Source organism: Uloborus diversus, chromosome 9 (genome assembly GCF_026930045.1).
Source record: "Uloborus diversus isolate 005 chromosome 9, Udiv.v.3.1, whole genome shotgun sequence".
Taxonomy (NCBI): domain Eukaryota; kingdom Metazoa; phylum Arthropoda; class Arachnida; order Araneae; family Uloboridae; genus Uloborus; species Uloborus diversus.
The window spans coordinates 77,279,817-77,297,322 of record NC_072739.1 but is presented as its reverse complement, the minus strand read 5'-3'; the positions used below and the strand labels follow the sequence as shown (position 1 = coordinate 77,297,322).

Here is a 17,506-nt window from a genome sequence, read left to right as displayed (position 1 = left end):
TGAATCTCAATTACGTGATTTGTTTGTGTAACATCGTATTGATTTTACTTTTTGTACACAACATCTAATATTAATATAGTTCGAGAAAATGTTTAGATAATATTGTGAAATAATATTACTTTTTAATTTGATATGTAAATTCCCGTTTGTATTATAGTTGTTTTTGAAAAGTGCGTTTTCAACTAGTTCGCAAACTATTTTCAAAGTCTGGATCTCGATTTGAAATTCCAGGCTTTCAACATTTAAAGATATCTTTGGATTTAACATCGTTTGTTCAGGCATCGGAAGATGTTTTTGAACTTAAGTTTGTGATTTTAGGCTTCAGGTGATGATATCACTTCGAAAAGTAATACGTTTTTATGAAAAACAGGAACAGATTTAGTTTTTTTTTTTTTGCCTTTTTTTTGGCAATCACGATTGCTTATTGCTTTTATTTGACTGTTTTTTTTTTTGTCCTATCATTTTATTTTCCCACCGCCACCCTCCGCACCATCACCGTCGACCGGCTCCTCACGATGCTGCCCCTCTAGCAAAAGCCGTCTTCAGGTTGCATCCATGTATTACACACAAGCGCATACATACACAACTACACACACACGCACACACATACACACACATACACCTACATACACATACACACACGCATGCATACAGACCCCTACACACACATACACACAACTACCCACACATTCATGCCTGCACACAGACACAAACACATACGCCTACACACACATACACATACCCCCCTCACACACACATTCATACACACAACTACCCACACACTTATGCCAGCACACAGACACAAACACACATGCCTACACACACATACACATACCCCCTACACACAAACACACATACCCCCCACACACAAGCACACACGCCTACATACACACACTCGTGATTGCGAAAAACATAATTTGAATTCAAGATGTCAAAATTCAAATTCATTTTTTTTTTTTTTTTTTTTTTTGCGTTAGAGTTAAAACCAACGTAACCACTAACCAAAGCTTATCAAATGTGGTGTGCTTTGACAACTCAGTGTTATAGTTAAAATAAAAAGTTCAGAATTCTAAAAACTGCATTAAAAGCGATTTTGAACTTCTGTACATTATTACTAAGATTCTGCAAAGAAATAAGCAATCCTTAATCACTCTCAATAAAATTATTTCTTAAACGTTTTTGTAGCGGTATGTAAAGCAGACATGTTGATGAAGTAGTATATAAAGAAATGTAAGCTAAAATGGCCTAAAATATAAAGCACACGAGGCCCGTCCCGACCTTGTTCGCGCAAAAGAAAACTATCTTAAAAAATATTATACTGCAACTTTTTTATTTAAAGATTAATAGTAATCAACGTTATTTGTTTCGTATTTATGAGATTTGTAACAAATTGATTTCGCCTCATTTCCTGATCAAGAGAGACCAACATGTAATTCCCTCTGAACAATACGACCTTCCCGTATGCACCATTTTACTACGCATCGTAAAGTTGTACATTTGAACTTCAGATTTATTTGATGGATGGTGCTGGTATAAGAAATTTTCATTCGAAATTGTAATCACTTAAATTGGAAAAGCAAATATGCAGGGACCATGGTTATGCAAGAAATATGAGCCAACTGATCTAATGCTGATGCTGTAAGAACAATACTCTAAATTATATTATTCCTTAGTGATTTTAATTGGGGTCATATTTCATTGCATAGATTTGGCATATTAAAGTTGCGAAATAAAATTGTTGGGATATCGCCTTTAATTTTAAAAGCATGAAACGAAAACCAGAGGCGTTAAGAGAATTAAGAAATTCATGTGGACGATGCTCAGCGTTGTTAGCAAAACCTATTGCCTTCTTGCGCATTCAGGTGTAATTGTTGTGACAAAGTCTTAGTTTCAGGATAAACATTGAAGATCAAATTCTGATAATAGAGTATTTTTCTGATAATAGATTTGTGAGTTGTATTATTTAATTATATCGTTTTAAATGCTTAAATACCGTCATAATGAAAAATATTTCTCCAAATAATTTTTATTTATTTTTTCCTCTTTGTCAATTTTTTTCCTATCGATTGTTCATTGTTCGTCTTTGTTTTAAGTCTTAACTTTGAATACTACGTACTTATGTGCAATTACTCCTTGAGTTGAGAATTTCGAAACTAAAAAACACCCTGTTTAATGGGTAAGACTTCTACAAACAAAAAAAAAACTAAAAAATAAAAATAAACCTGGAGAGGAAATATGCTTTTTGTTTAACGGAAACCATATCTTCTCTTTTGCTAGATATTGATCTCGGATTACTGCTGCCTCCAGTGCTCCTAGCCAAAACGAAATACCCAAAGTAAGTAAAGGATCTTTTTTTTTTATCAACTTTTATATTTTGTTTTTGAAGAGAAACTTTTTGTGCGACGACTTTGAAGTTCTGATTCGCTCCTTTTTTGTGTGACGGAAGTGGCGTAGTTGTTTATGTGACGAAAAGTCACGCATGCGCTCTTCTCGCTTTCTTTCTTTCTCGTTGTCCGTGGTTGCGTGCACTGCGCGGCATCGTTGCGTGCACGTTGGTGATCTCTGAGTACAGTAGTTGGTTATCAACAGAGCATTCGTTGAAACAAAACTCGTATGTATGATCGACGCATTTCGAGTCTTGTTTTCGAGTTCTCGTTGTTTATAATCAATTTTCTTCATTTAAATCTACAATTTTGTTGTAAATATTCCTAAAACTTCTTGGCCGGGATTCGATCTGGGGTCCCATGGGTTCGAAGCTTAGTGCTCTGCCAATTGAGCCACTGCAATCATCAGTCAGATCGCGCTGTTCGGCCATATGTGTACGAAAACTACATTGAAGAAAGCTGGTATTTAAGCTTCAGACGCGTCGTTTGATTGATGTTTGACTGTTTCAGTTACGAATAGAAGAAGATTTCATTCATTCTAATTTTAAACAAGTTAAGTATTAAATTTCAATTCTTGACGGGAAATATTTCCCGAGGAGATGTTATTCATTATAAGAAATTAGTTACCTTGCTAGATCTGATAAAAGCGCGTTTCGCTCTATTTTTCATTAGCTATTTTTACACCTAATACTTGAAACAAGTGTGGATCCAAAGCGTTCATGAAAACAAAATGGAGGAGATTGGTGGGTCCGCTCTCTGAAGCGGTTCTAGAACGAGTTACGACTAGTTCGTCACATTGAAAAGCAATGTAACTCTAATTGAACGATCGGACCTAAGAGCAGGAATTAGTAAATGGTGGGAACAAGTCCAATCATTGGCTTAGCAAAAGCTCAGGCAAAGACTCCAAGTCACGTGATTTAACAACGACGAATGGTTGACGAAGTTGGGCCACACTATGTTTGCGGTAATGTGCAGAAATTCAAATTTAGCTATCACTGTTAAGTTGATCTCCTGAATTGAACTACCTTCCACCATTTTTTTTTTTTTTTTTGCAACTATTATTGAAAGATAATCCCTAACAAGAGTAAAACTGCAGCCTTCGGATGCCGTAAGGATCTGTCTGCTCTTTATTTGCTAGTGCAGAAAAACATTCCAATGGGGTCGTTTCCAAAATTTTAAAAGTCTTTTTTTCTGAAAGAGCATACTTAAAAACATAGGATCTGACCATTTTTTAAATTATTTGTTTTAGTTTAATATTTTTAAAAAATTACTTAAATCGGTGATCTTTCATTATTTACATTTCTTGCCGATGACATCACAAATGATGAAATGCCATTCAATGTTGCTACTCACAGTGCAAAATATTTAATTCGCATCTTAACTCACGTGTATTGGCAACGATATCGTTGATAGCAAGCGTAGAGCGCAATTTTAATTCGCTGCTTTATTATCATAACGTGGAATCGCGGTAGAAAGATGCGGCAAAATGCATCATTTGTGACGTCATGAAGACCACGCCTTGTTTGAAAAATCGGACATTTAAAAAAAATAATTAAGAAAACTGTTGGAAAAATAAAAGTATTTTCTGGGTCCATGTTTTTTTTTTTTTTTTTTTTTGCTTATTCTAACCATTTCAATGTCTAAGTAGTACTTTTGACTGAAGGAAACCACCCCATTTGTCGGTATGATGGAGAGTTTTTTCAAGAGTCTTATAAAAACATTACCCGATAAAAAAGAAAAAACTCTCAAAATACAGAAAAAAAAAAGATTGCTTTCGATGATTTTAAAAATATTTTAGAATTAAACACCTCCACGAGTAACCTTCCTCCTTGCTAACAATGTTCATGCTTTTCAAATTTACACCTCTCTAGCCCCCTCCCCCACCCCCATAAAAAAAAAAAAGAATGTTGACGGTCAAAATAAAAACAACAGTTATGCAACTCAAAACCTGAGCTATCTTCAAAACGTGGTGGATGACGAGAAAAAGCTGTGGTGATATTTGGATTTAGAAAGTCATTTTACATAAGAATCAGCAAGAATGGTGCAAGGAGCATCGTGAGAGGTTTAGAGTTTTTTTTTTCTTTTTTTCTTTCTTTCTTTTTAACGCAGTGTGATTTTTAAGGTATCTGATTAAATAACTATGGTGTTAAAAAGAATAGAGTTCAAGGAAAACAAGGTGGTAATAATCTGGGATTAGTGCCCAAATATTTATGCTCACATGATACATTAAAGCGTACAGTAAAGCGAAAAAGGCGATAAAAATACTGATGAACGAAAGTGTGATTAAACACTCTTTCTCTTTCTCTCTCTCTCCTATTGTTTTTACTTTTATAAAAGTATTGCTTCTTTTTGATTTCAAAATGTTTTCATTCATTTTATATGTTATTTATTTCCTTTTAGGTACTTGAAATATGGGCCAAGCTCCATCATAGCAAGAGAGATGAGTCATGCTTTTGATACAACAGGTTATTCTTATTACACTAAACGTCGAAATCTTTCAACGATTCCAGGTGGAAACAATTCGTTTCAAAAACGTTTCACAATGGTTGCTAACGTAGCGACAACCATTTAAAACGTTAAGCCATTACTTTTACCACACGTGTGCTACCTCAGATTGCGTTTTTGTTGCATTCAAAAGATAAAGTGAATTCTTTTGCTCATGTAGCCATTAGAAATCTTTTCTTGTGCTCAAGGTTATTTTTTAAATCTTAGTAATTAAGTGTTTCCTTATGACGGATTAAAAAAATCAAGTTAAAGGATTTTCCCATTTTGTTCATAAATTTGTAAAATTGGAGGAACTAACGTAATATCACCCTAAATTATATTTAATGCCAATGGGGATTTTTTATATAAGTCGTGGAAATAATTTAAATAAGTAATGAAGTTTGCATTTTATAACACCGACAGCTAACTAAGCACTGTTTACTTATACTCATGATAAAATTTCTGAGATGAATCAAAATTTATTTAGTTAAAAATACTTGATGCATAAAGAAAAATAATTCTGATAAAGTGTTTTTATGCAATCTTTATAACGTCGACTGTGAAGTTATTCTGGGATTTTAAATCTATTGGTCTATTAAATACTGTATTTCAAGTTAGTTGGCTCTATTATTTTCCCCGCTTCACTTTCAAGTAAGTTAATACACACTTCTCTGCATTTCATACTGAGATTTTTTATAGAATTGGTCATTATAGTTCTCAATAAAACAACTGTCCTTGAAATTGTTGTTTTGTATATTTCCTGCAAATGTTAGCAGCTCAGATCACTGTTTCTGGCCACAACACAAAGCATCAACTCTTAGACAACTAGTTCCAACATTCTCCCTAAATGTCGAGCGCGTTCATAAAAATACATAGATATTTTACAGTGTGTTCCAAAAATGACTGATACATTTGAAAAATCAATAAAAATTAAACGGTCAGCGATAGAAATATACCGTTTGTTGCATTATGCTTGGGACAACAGTAAATTTTCAGACAGTCAAACTTTCAAAATTAGTTAGTGTTCCTCAACAGATGGCGCTACGGGTATTTTAAAATGTATAAAAGAAAACGCAGTCGGTAAGATCGCGAAAACTACCGGTATATTTAAAAAATAAATGCTGCCCGTTTAGTTTTTATTGATTTTTCAAATATACCGGTCATTTTAGCGATCTTACAGGCTGCGTTTTCTTTTATACTTTTTAAAATACCCGCAGAGCCATCCGTTGAGGAACATTGTAACTAATTTTGAAACTTTGTCTGTACGAATATTTACTGTTGTTCCAAGCATAATGCAACAAACGGTCTAGCGATGCCTTTATAGTTTTTATTGAATTTTCAAATGTATCAGTCATTTTTGGAATACCTTGTAAGCTACTGGAGGATTTTACATCGATTTATTTGGCTGGGCATCCCATCCTTTACGTCAGGCCCGGACTGGCCATAGACTTGACCGGGACTTTTCCCGGTGCGCCCTCTCGAAAGGCGCCCTTCTGTTCTTTTCTTATTTTCCAAAACAATGTTTTAGCAAAATGGAAATAAATTATGTGGAACCAAGAAGTGATTTTGCATGTGAATATTTTCACATGCAAAAGCAATGTTCTTCTTATTTATATAAACGTTCCCTTTTATTACCCCAATAAAGGCAATTAGTCCCCTCTCGTTTCGTAAACGGTCTACTCCCAGGGCATCGTTTGTGGCTTATCTTTTGCTCCAAGTTTCAGTTCTGAGGACAAAAGCGAACCCATGGTGTTTCCCCAATAAAAAAGTACGAGAATGGTTTGATTTATGGACTGTATTAAGTTGCTGTAAAAGAGCAGATAGCATGACTCCCTGTTCTGTTAATGATCATGAGTGCAATAGAAGCAAGTAATAAGAAAACAAATAATGTTAATTTTTGAAATCTGCGCATTAAAAATAGTGTTATGTGTCGAAATAAGCCGCATATTAGCAATATTTTAGTGGATGGAGGAACACGATGACAGATGTCGCATTTTTTTGTCGCTTCACAAAAAAACTATTAGGACAGGACTGTACTGTGATTACTAGATTTTTTGAGTCAAGGTGCCCTTTTTGGGACTAAGATTTTCGCATGGCGCCCTTCCCAAAATAAAAGAATGACTTGTAACTGACAGTTAAAAATAAATACGAGTCGTGTATCTGCATTGAATAGCACTTATTTATCCTGCAGAGGCTCTGTAAAAAATAGAAAAAAGTTTCACAAATAATAAGTCTAAATTGGTTGAGAAAAAATAAGTTAATTTCCGAAGTGGTCCTAGGAGTACTGCAGGGCTCCCCGGGGTACATTTGGTAAATTACTGGACTAAACAATAAAGATGCCGAACAGTTTTAAAGATAAAACATTTTTCGATTTTAAACTAAGTTTTGTCAATTAAAATCATAACAAAAGTTCAAGATCTTTGCCGTTGGCAAGCTTTGTGTTCAAAACATATTCCAGTTTTTTTAACGGGGTTTAATTCCTTGGCTGTCTTTTTAGCCAGAGATGTGCACAAAGGATGGGGGTCATGGCATAACCTTCGGCATTGAAACTGTTAGGGTTTAACTTGAGAGATTTTTTAAATCTCATTTTGGGGGTCACGTTCTCGGGAGGGGGTGGGAGGGTGCGCTGCGTAGCATTTGGAGGGAGTTCGTCGTTGCCCTGGCGGTCGGGAGTTGTCTCCGTTGTGTAAGCTACAATACTAACTTAAAAGCATTAATATCTGAATTCCTGCATAAATTCATTATATTATTCCTTTTTATGCTGCCTTTATATCATTTTGGGAAGTTTTTTAATCTGTGTTTTCCCTCAGAAGAAGATCGATACACCCCCCCCCCTCGCTATCCTGCTGACTTGTGAAGGTTATTATAAATAAATTTTGCATCGATAAAACAATATAATTCATTATGAGCGAAACGAAGTTTGAGTTTGAAGAAGGAATGTATAACAATGTTGTTAATAAGTAAATGGCAAAGTTATTACTAGTGACGTCGCGAACGGAGAGGGAGTTATCCGCCTAGGGTTTAACTGTCTGGGGAGGGGGTGACACCCAAAGTGGAATGCAAGATTTTGAAAAAAGAAATGAAGCTGAAATGCATTTTTAAGACTTTTAATTTGAACATTTTACAGGGGGTGGGACCGCTCGGACCCCAATATTTCCCACCCCACACCATCGAATCAATACATACTACTATACTCAGAATTAGATTCATATTGTCAATACTTAGACCTAGTAGTGTCCTCTTATAACAAAAAAACTGAAAATCCATTATCTTTCTTTGTGTGTGAGATACGTTTAAAGTAATTACGGGACCAACAATTTCACAGACCCCCTTACTTTTTTGATCTCTCGACGCACACATGCGTCAAGGGTAAGTTACATAAAAAGCGCTCATAGTTTTTGTTTGCCTTTTGTATATTATCCCACATAAAATTTTGTTTTTCACAAATACAGTTGTTTCTGAAAATTGTATGATTTTCATGTTAACATAGAATTTATTTATTTATTTATTTATTTTTTGCTTTTTAGAGGGAGAGGGGGGGGGTGACACATTACTAATTACCGCTCCGAGTGTCACCCATGCTAGGTGCGCCACTGGTATTACAAATATTAATAAGAGAAAGACTATATTAGAAATGTAATGTGAGAAATATCGAAGTAACCTTATTCGTTTTCTATCTGTAGTTAGTTTTTCACATATCAGGACAGTATAAAAAAGCCTAAAAAATAAAGATCACCTTTTTTTTTTCACAGAATAAAAGCTAAAGATTCTAACCATTAAAGCATTTTATGAGGGTCTTTCGAAGCATTCTTGTATTGTACAAGAGCTTTTGACTATCTTATGGTAAGCAGAAAAAAGGGAGCATACTTTATGGCTTTAAATGATGCCTTTTAAGATGCTTTTTACGGATAAGGATCTGCGATGCTTGGGGATTCGTAGCAACGGATTTCTATTGGACAAAAGAGGACAACTATCATAAATTTTATCCAGTTAGATGACAGAGACAGAGGTTCAATTGCTGTTACTTACATGAATCGAAGAGTCATTTGGATTAGATTTTAGCATTAGTGAACAAATAAATATGAAGCGGCAGCAAAATTGGATACATTCAAGGATCTTCTCAACAGTAGGTTACTCGTTTCAGTTTTCATTTTCTTTTTATTGCGAAAATGTTTTCATTCATGTATAATCTTAAATTATAGAATTACGATCTATGATTCATAATTAACTGTAATATGATCTATGAGCTGCGAAACGACAAATAAATGATATTGCAAAATATCCGACAATACATATAGTTAAAAAACAACGTACTTAGATAAATTGAAAGATAAAATTTAAGTGTCTTGTGTTATCGATTGAAAACTATTATTTTAAAAAGTAAAAAAAGATTAAGATCAAGCCTGTCCATTAGCTTTTTTCACATTCTCCCCCTCTTTAAAATATGATTGGTTCATTTATGACGTCTCTTTCTAGGTCGCGTCAGTTTTCAAAAATAAAATTTTACTCTCAAAAAGTTTTCGAAACTTTAAGACGATAATGCCATAAGAATGAATCGAAACGTTTAAAATGTTCGTTTGCTATTTATATATACTTTAAAAATATAACACTTTGGACAGCGAGAATTTCTGAAACGAATTTTCAGAAATAAGATCCTGATCTAAGAATGTAGAGGAAAAAATACCATCACGAAAAACCCTCCTGGTTTTCTTACACTGCAGAGCAAAAAACTTGTAATTTTAATTTTACTTCGAAAAAATTAAGGAATTCTTAAATGAAAAAAGGAGGCAAGGGGAAAATTGGACATGATCAAGAAACTTATTTGTTCTTCTTTTAAACTGAAATATTTGAGTTTCATTGCAAAAGTTTTATTAATTAATTAAAGAAGAAAACTAATTAATTTATTCCTTATAATGGTCGCAAACAATAATAGTAATTTTAAATGAATATCCATACATAAGAAATGATTTCTCAAATAATTTAATTTTGATCTTTACCCAATAGTTTCAGTGTTATCAAAATGATATTATTTATTACGCACTGCAAAGAGGCAATCAGGTGCACTGGATGCGTTAGAGTTCGATTGGTTGTATTTTCTTGTAACTTCCCCCCCAAGATATTTGCTATGACATGATCATGTTACTAATAAATAAATAAATAAATATAGGATTTGAAAAAAAAATAGATTTAAAAAATAGACTTTAAGGACTCTAGATATTACTTATGTTTTCTTTATAAAAGTATGTATTGCAACATTAAGAAAAGAATTTAAGCATTTTTGTTTTTGCCTTGAGAGAGAGAGAGAGAAATTTGAGTTATAGCATACATAAGCCGATTTCATTACAAATGCATAATTCATTTCAAATTTGACGTTTGAGATGGAGGAAAAAAAACAATAGTATAGCTACTATCAAGTACAGAACAAATGAGTAAACATAATTCAAATAATCTTTTGATTTTGAGGACTGAAATTAATTAATCACTAGTGTCATGTCTCATGTTATATCTACACTAAATTCTTCATCTTAATTACTCTTTATTAATTTTCATTTTTGATAAATTATAATATTTCTTGATTTACCCAATTTGTAAAATCATGTTTTCCCTTCATGACTGAATTCCTTTTTTGTATTTCTGTATTGAGTTTTCAACTTTAGCAAAATAAAAATATTTTAAAACAGTCTTCGAAAACGGATAATAATTTGAAACGTCATGTATATCTCTTTTTAATTTTAAATTGCAGAAGCACTTTGTCGAAAATGACAAACTAGCATATGCAGGGACAAAACGAAAAAGAAAAAGAAAAAAAAAAAAAAAAAAAACCTGGACATGAATATCGATCGCACGGAGAAAATCTCCTCAGCATAAGGAATCGACAAGTTCATGTAACAAAATGACATCATCATGTTTTAAAACAACAGCAGATACCAGTGAAAAAAAAAAGTATCACTGCAAGAAGTGTTACCTAATGCTATTGAACTAGTGAATGATGCATTTCAGAAGGAAGACGAACAAGCAATGAATTTTTGGAAGAAGTGTCTACTGAGAAACATTTAGTAAAACTTCTCATTCTTCGAAACTAGAAATTATTTCACCGCAACCTCCCCCCGGCCTTATTCAAATTTTCAGGGGGTATTTTGGTGGTCTTTCCCTTTTTTTTTAGGGAGGGTCCCTTTCTAGGGGGTAATCAGTAACATTTAAGGGGATGTGCCAACACTCTTTGGGGGAGGGGGCAGGTCTCTCCTACTATTTTTGAACTTGCAAAAAATATGAGTTTTCGTTTGGACATTTTCTGCAACAAAAAAGGGCTTTATTTGCTTCTCAATGATTTTTTATCCTTTTAAAAAGTCCGCACTAAATCTTAATTTCTTAAATATTATGGAGGCTCAGTCGGCGCCCTTCAACTCCTGCGTTCCCGCGCCCTGTCGACCACCCAGTCCGGCCCTGCTTTACGTACTATATAAACCCCAATGAATTACTAAAAAAAATAGCAGTTAGTAATCTTAATTGACTTTAGATTTAAGGTTAATTATCCCAGAAGCAAGGGGAGGTTTAAAGATTTTATAAACCAAAAAAGAACATCATTCAAAAATAGGAGAATTCAATAATGTGCAACATTTTAACTTCAATTAAACGAGCACTTGGTAAAATTATATTATTCGCATGGCTACAGTGTTATTTTTCATCATTGAATTAGCGGTTTTAAAAATATTTTTTACTACAATGAATAAATAGTAAACTTTTATTCAGAAAAAAGACAAGACGGGATGAAATTGTTTTTTTTTTTTAAATACTTAAATTATAAAATTATCTTTATTTTCAGGAATATTTTATGATGCTGACGGCAATAAAATAGAGGAAGAATTTTGGCCACAAATATTACTTCGCAAATATGAGTATTTTGTGTCGTGCTTACGTAATCAACTTTTACTCCTGAATGACGTAATCACGGAGGTAAGATAGAGACGATTGTAGATATGGTTTAAATATTCTAAAATCTGTAATTCTAAAAAAAAAGCTTATCTGTTTTATCATATAATGATACTTTACCCGCGACAGCTGACCTGGGTTGCCATATGGATTTTTTGCAAAACACAAGATTGGGCCTACCAATGATTACCAAGCGTGCTTTGGAACTAAACTCTGGGGGTTTTGCGTTCGGTTGACTACATAACCGAAGCATTTGATCTTGCACCTCAGAACTCTCGGTCTCGTAAACTGAGATGAGCACTTTTGGCCTTGGTCCCAATGGGCTGTTGCCCCATTTAGTTGAATTGAATTGAGTTGTCAACATAGGCCTCATAAAATGTCCAAAATCTCAGCAAAAAGCCCAAGACCATGTAACTAATAATAATAGTTAAAAAAATTTCACTTTATTATTTTTTCTTTTTGAAACTGCTACTGTTTTTGCTGGTTCTAGAAACGATTAAATAAAAAAATCTGTTAATAAATATTGAAATTTATCGTTGATCTCCCAATAATTGCTCTTTGGAACATTTTTATATATATATATATATATATATATATATATATATATATATATATATATATATATATATATATATATATATATATATATATATATAAAGGTGTAGAAATAGTTTGCTGCAAGGAAAAAAAAGTTTTATTTTATTGTTTTGAAAAAATCACACAGAAAAGTACAAGGAAACGAGATCCAGGGACAGATTTGTTTTTCTTCCCAACGTACAGTCGTACAACCTCGTTTATCCGAACTAACTGGAACCAAAGGCGATCCGGATAAATGAAGTTCCGGATACTACGGGTTGTAAGAAAAATTATCTTTTATTACAGAAAAAAAAATGCTTTGAAACAAAAGTACATGGCACCGTTTCTCGCAAATACTTGATCATTTATAGTTCAGCTACTCAGCTACAGTGGTGTCGACTGACGCTCCAAGTATACGTCATGTATTGTAATTTAGTTCAATTACAGGGTGTCCTGAAAAAGACTGAATGTTTTGAAAAATTTATTACAGGAAAACGGTTAATGATAAAACTATAATTCTTGCAGAAAATTCATGTGGCGGACCGTAAATGTTTTCCCTCCAAAGTAGCGAATTTTAGCTCAACACTTTTCCAATAGGTGGCGCTTCAGAAGACCGTGAATCAAAAGAAGATGAACACTACATCATAATTTTTCGAAAAATGTTTTTAATGAACAAATATACGTAACACATTTTCAAAATGTTGACCTGCTGTGTCGATGCAATCACATGTCGCAATCGAAGGAAAAATCGGTGAATTTCAATTCTTCGTTTTTGACTCACGGGTTTACTATCTGCAGGGCTATCTATTGAAACATTTTGAACTAAAATTTGGAACTCTGTGGGGGAAAAATTTGCGGCCCACTACATGAATTTTCTGCAAGATTTATTTTTTATCATTTACCGTTTTCTTGTTATAAATTTTTGAAAACATTCAGTCTTTTTCAGGACACCCTGTAGTACAATACTTTATTGCTCGCTCTATCCAGGACTTGTACGCTTAATCAAGACAAAAACCGATTATTTGGCGGACTTATAGTTCCAATCTTGCTATCATAACAATAAAATTATTATTTAAGTAAATGTATATTTTTTAACTCTGCAAATTTGTTCCGGATGAACCGAAAATTCGAATTAACAGGGAACGGATAAACGCGGTTCTAATATATTCATTTTGTATACTCACAGCTTGCGCGGGAAAGAAACCTCCGTTCTAGATTACTGTGCCAAAACATAATATTTTTGTGAAAATACTATACTTCATCATTAAATTAATTTAAGAAGGGAACACGGTAAAAACAATTCAGAAACATTCCTGGAAAATAATGGGCGGCTAATATGCCAATTTTTGATAGAGCAACACCGTAAAACAATTCCGAAACGTCACTCATTATTTCCATGGAACGTTTCAGGGTTTCACAGATTTTTACATATTTCCAATGAAAATTAAGTATCTCTGTCAAAAAGTTTTCTGAATTATTACAAATAGACTTCTCACTGTTATGAAAGAAAAATTTAACTCCCAGTTTAAGTATTAACTGAATGCATTTATTAAGTGTATCGACTTTTCAATAATTATAGCTCACCTGGATTAAGATTAAGCTCTCAATAAGTGCAAATAATTCTCTGGGTTCCGCAGCTTTGCAGGCAAATGAAATGCTTGGAACTTACTTGCAATTCTGTTTTTGCTTTGGCCATGATTGCATCAAAGCTTTAGGAACTTTCCTTGTAAGTCAAGAAGTGAGAAAGTTGTCAAATCATTGTTTTAAACCTACATAAGATAGAGCCCCTTGAAAAGGATTATATAGGAGCCTTAACCTAAGAGTTCTCGATTTGTTACAGGATTTTACTAAGACGATTTCTGAATTCTTCAGGATGATTCCAGGGTAATTTGATGGGTTGGTTACTGAGTTTTAGCAGAGAACGTTCCTGTTTTTTTGCAAAACATGTTACTGGCAAAAATTGCGCACATTAGCTATCCATTATTTTCCAGGAGCGATTCCGAATTATTTTTTACAGTGTAACATCTCTCTCTCAAAAATAAAAAAATAAAAATAAAAAAAACAAGAATGTTTTTCGCTAAAAACCGATAACCTTCCTGAAGAATTTAGGAATATCCCGTTTAAATCTAGTCATATTTATTGAACCTTCAGAGAAAACATTGGTGCGTTTCTACAGAATCCAGAGATACATTTCGCTCTCATCGGGAGCTTAGTCAATCTGGACGAATCGTAATTGAACTGGAAATGATTTTACGCAGGTCCCAGGGTTAAGCCCACTTTACCTGTTATTCTTAGCAATCGGAAGGTCCCAATTCAATAACACGAGTTTGAAGCTAATGTTTTCAATAATACGCTCTGTTAATCTTTAAAGTGGTAGTTAAAAATATGTTTTACAACAATGAGAAGTCCATGTAACATCTCGGGAAACTTTTTGTCAAAAATATTTGATTTTCACAGGATATGATGAAAACCTTTAAAATCCCGGAACGTTGCGCGCAACTAATATGTGACGTTTCAGAGGTTTTTCTTACAATAAATGTCTTGCACTTGGTTAGTGTAAATAAATGCTGTTGATTGATAGCATAGCACCCTCAAATATCTGGAAAATGTTTAAATAAAATCAAGTATAGAGAAAAAGAAAAAAAAAACATATTTTTGTTTAAGTAACATAAATTAATAAGGTGGAACCCAGCTTAAAGCTACAGGTATGAAATTACAAAAAAGACATCAGTAAGATAAATAGATGCTTATATTTTCAACAAATGTAGTATAGTGGCTAAAATAGAAAGCTCGCGTGTAGAGAAGTCGCATTCGTAGATGTTTTTTTTCTTAAACGATTTTTTGAAAAATTCCTAAAACGTGGTTCAACCTTTCACTGTGAAACTAGCGCAACCCTTCCTAATGGCAATTGTAAAAGCCCCCTAAAATTGGTTAAACAGATCAACAATAAGGTTGTAGCAGCTAAATTTAGTAGAAAACCAATTTCTAGGTGAAACTATGGACTTTATTTAGAACGAATGATTTGTGCATTGAATCATGTGATAAACTGTTCGTGCTTTTCCAGGTCAATGCCACTGAGATACTGAATCAAGTGATTGCAGATCTGGGATCCTTTGATATTAGCTACAAGGCAAGTACATTTAATCAAACTCTACCTTGTTTGATACTTTTGGATCTGAAGGTTTTCGACGTTTGGCGACTTACTTACTCTATCCTTACCAGGGAACCACACAAATACTGAAACTATGAAAAAATGTTTAATGGGTAGCAATCGAAAGAGCGTTTGAGACATTGTTGGTGAAAAAACTATTTGCCCTCGTCCCTCGTCAATAAAGTATAAGGTTTTATAGACGGCCAAAAATTAAAAAAAAATGCCAAATTTAAAGATTTAGCGAAAAATTGAAGATACCACGCTTGCTCGCCGTCGCCATGTGGTAGAACAACTTTCTGCCGAACGAGTGAAGGATATCTTCCATTACCGATCAAAATTTGGTAAATTTGGCAAATTCTTAAAATTTCGGCAGATTTTTAAAATTTTATATTTGATAACGGGGACATGAGGGCAAATAGCTTATACGTCGAAAAACATGTTTTACTAAATTACTACTACTTTTGATTTCTACTTCTATTAGATTTATTTTATTCTTACATTGTCGTATGGTTCCCTGTTTCGCATCAACAAAGAAATATCGTTTCACCCAGCATACTTTACAACTACGGGAAAACCGTCCTACAGAAAATGCAATGAGCTTATCAAACATGACACGAATACTAGAGTTTTTATTAAATGTAACCTCTCGGGATAGTTGCCATATTGAATTAATGTTTCCAAAATTTTATAACCTTGTCAAAACCCTTCAGAACCAAAACGATCGCCAAAGCAGTTTAAAAAAGAAGACTGAAGGACTGTATTCTAGACTGAAGGACTGTAGTCCTTCTGTTGAAAAACATGAAAAACAAAAAAGTATGAAAAACATTATTTTTAACAAATGAAAAAGTATGATATCCCTCCCAGTTTCAAAATGAATATTTTCTTTTCTATATTGATAGAAAGGAATTTATTAGAAACGACATTACTGATTTTTTTCAATGTCAAGTATTTTATTTGCTATTAAATAGAAACAGGCAAAAGATAAAAATTTTAAATCATTGCTTATCATTTCCTTGTCGGCCAACAATGAATTTGTTTATAAATCGCGTGAATAAAGGCTTAAGCGTTATTAAAATATGCTTTAAAAAACGTTATAATTCGAATTCTTTGAAACATGGAAGTTCCAAACACATTCTATCAGAAGCGAAAAAAATTCTCTTTATTTTGGTAGTAAATTTTAAAAATTTTAACTGTGTTCACTGCAAAAATCGTGAAAAACTTTTTAGAAGTTTTTAATTAATATCTTCGTTAGTTAATGTCATCCAAAGATGCAACCTAGCTAAGAACACTCTCGACCAACTCTCCTTTCGAACGTTTTTTTTTTTTTTTTTCAAAATCGGTCCATCCATTTAGGCGCAAGAGTGCCGCATACAGACACACAGATACACAGACACGTCAAACTTACAACCCCCTTCCTTTGTGTGTCGGGGGTTAAAAAAACGGAGGTCGTCACTGAAGCGCAGCCTAGTTTGTAAGTACTATTTAGTTAATGTGGATGAATACAGATGAGAAATGGCCAAGCCATCTACAACAGCTGAATAACGGCTCAAATACTCAGAAACAATTAGTAGATACAAGCTATACCTGTGGTTGCGATTAATTAGAAATTCCTTACCAAGTCACGTGAAATCAATCCTGCTTCAGACAAATATCGGTAATAACTAACCCTAGTTAGTAATTCCTACCCTTTAAATACCAGCGTCCTAAAAATTCTTTACTATCGACGCGGGTCATTTTTAATACAGCAGGACCACGTTTATCCGCACTAACTGGGACCGAAGTCAATCCGAAATTCTGGGAAATGCGGGTAGTAAACAAAAGAAATTCTTAAATAAGCAGACATCTTTCATTGCAGCAAAAAACATTGTGTTGCATTAAAATTACTTGATCGTTTCGGACAAACACTTAATCATTTATAGTTAGCTGCAGTGGAGTCTGAGTCAGGGACGTCCTGATGGGAGGTCACTGTGACCATCCAAAA

General features: G+C 33.6%; 1 protein-coding gene across 1 annotated transcript in view; it reads left to right on the top strand.

Annotated features, from left to right (window-relative positions):
- Window positions 1-17,063, top strand: part of LOC129230327 (neprilysin-11-like) — a 32,572-nt gene extending 15,509 nt beyond the window's left edge. Inside the window, exons 6-10 of the mRNA XM_054864725.1 lie at window positions 2,278-2,335; window positions 4,785-4,849; window positions 11,692-11,822; window positions 15,439-15,504; window positions 17,031-17,063. Of these exons, the coding sequence (XP_054720700.1) occupies window positions 2,278-2,335; window positions 4,785-4,849; window positions 11,692-11,822; window positions 15,439-15,504; window positions 17,031-17,063 (353 nt within the window). The remainder of the gene's footprint in view (window positions 1-2,277; window positions 2,336-4,784; window positions 4,850-11,691; window positions 11,823-15,438; window positions 15,505-17,030) is intronic.
- Window positions 17,064-17,506: the final 443 nt, after the last annotated feature.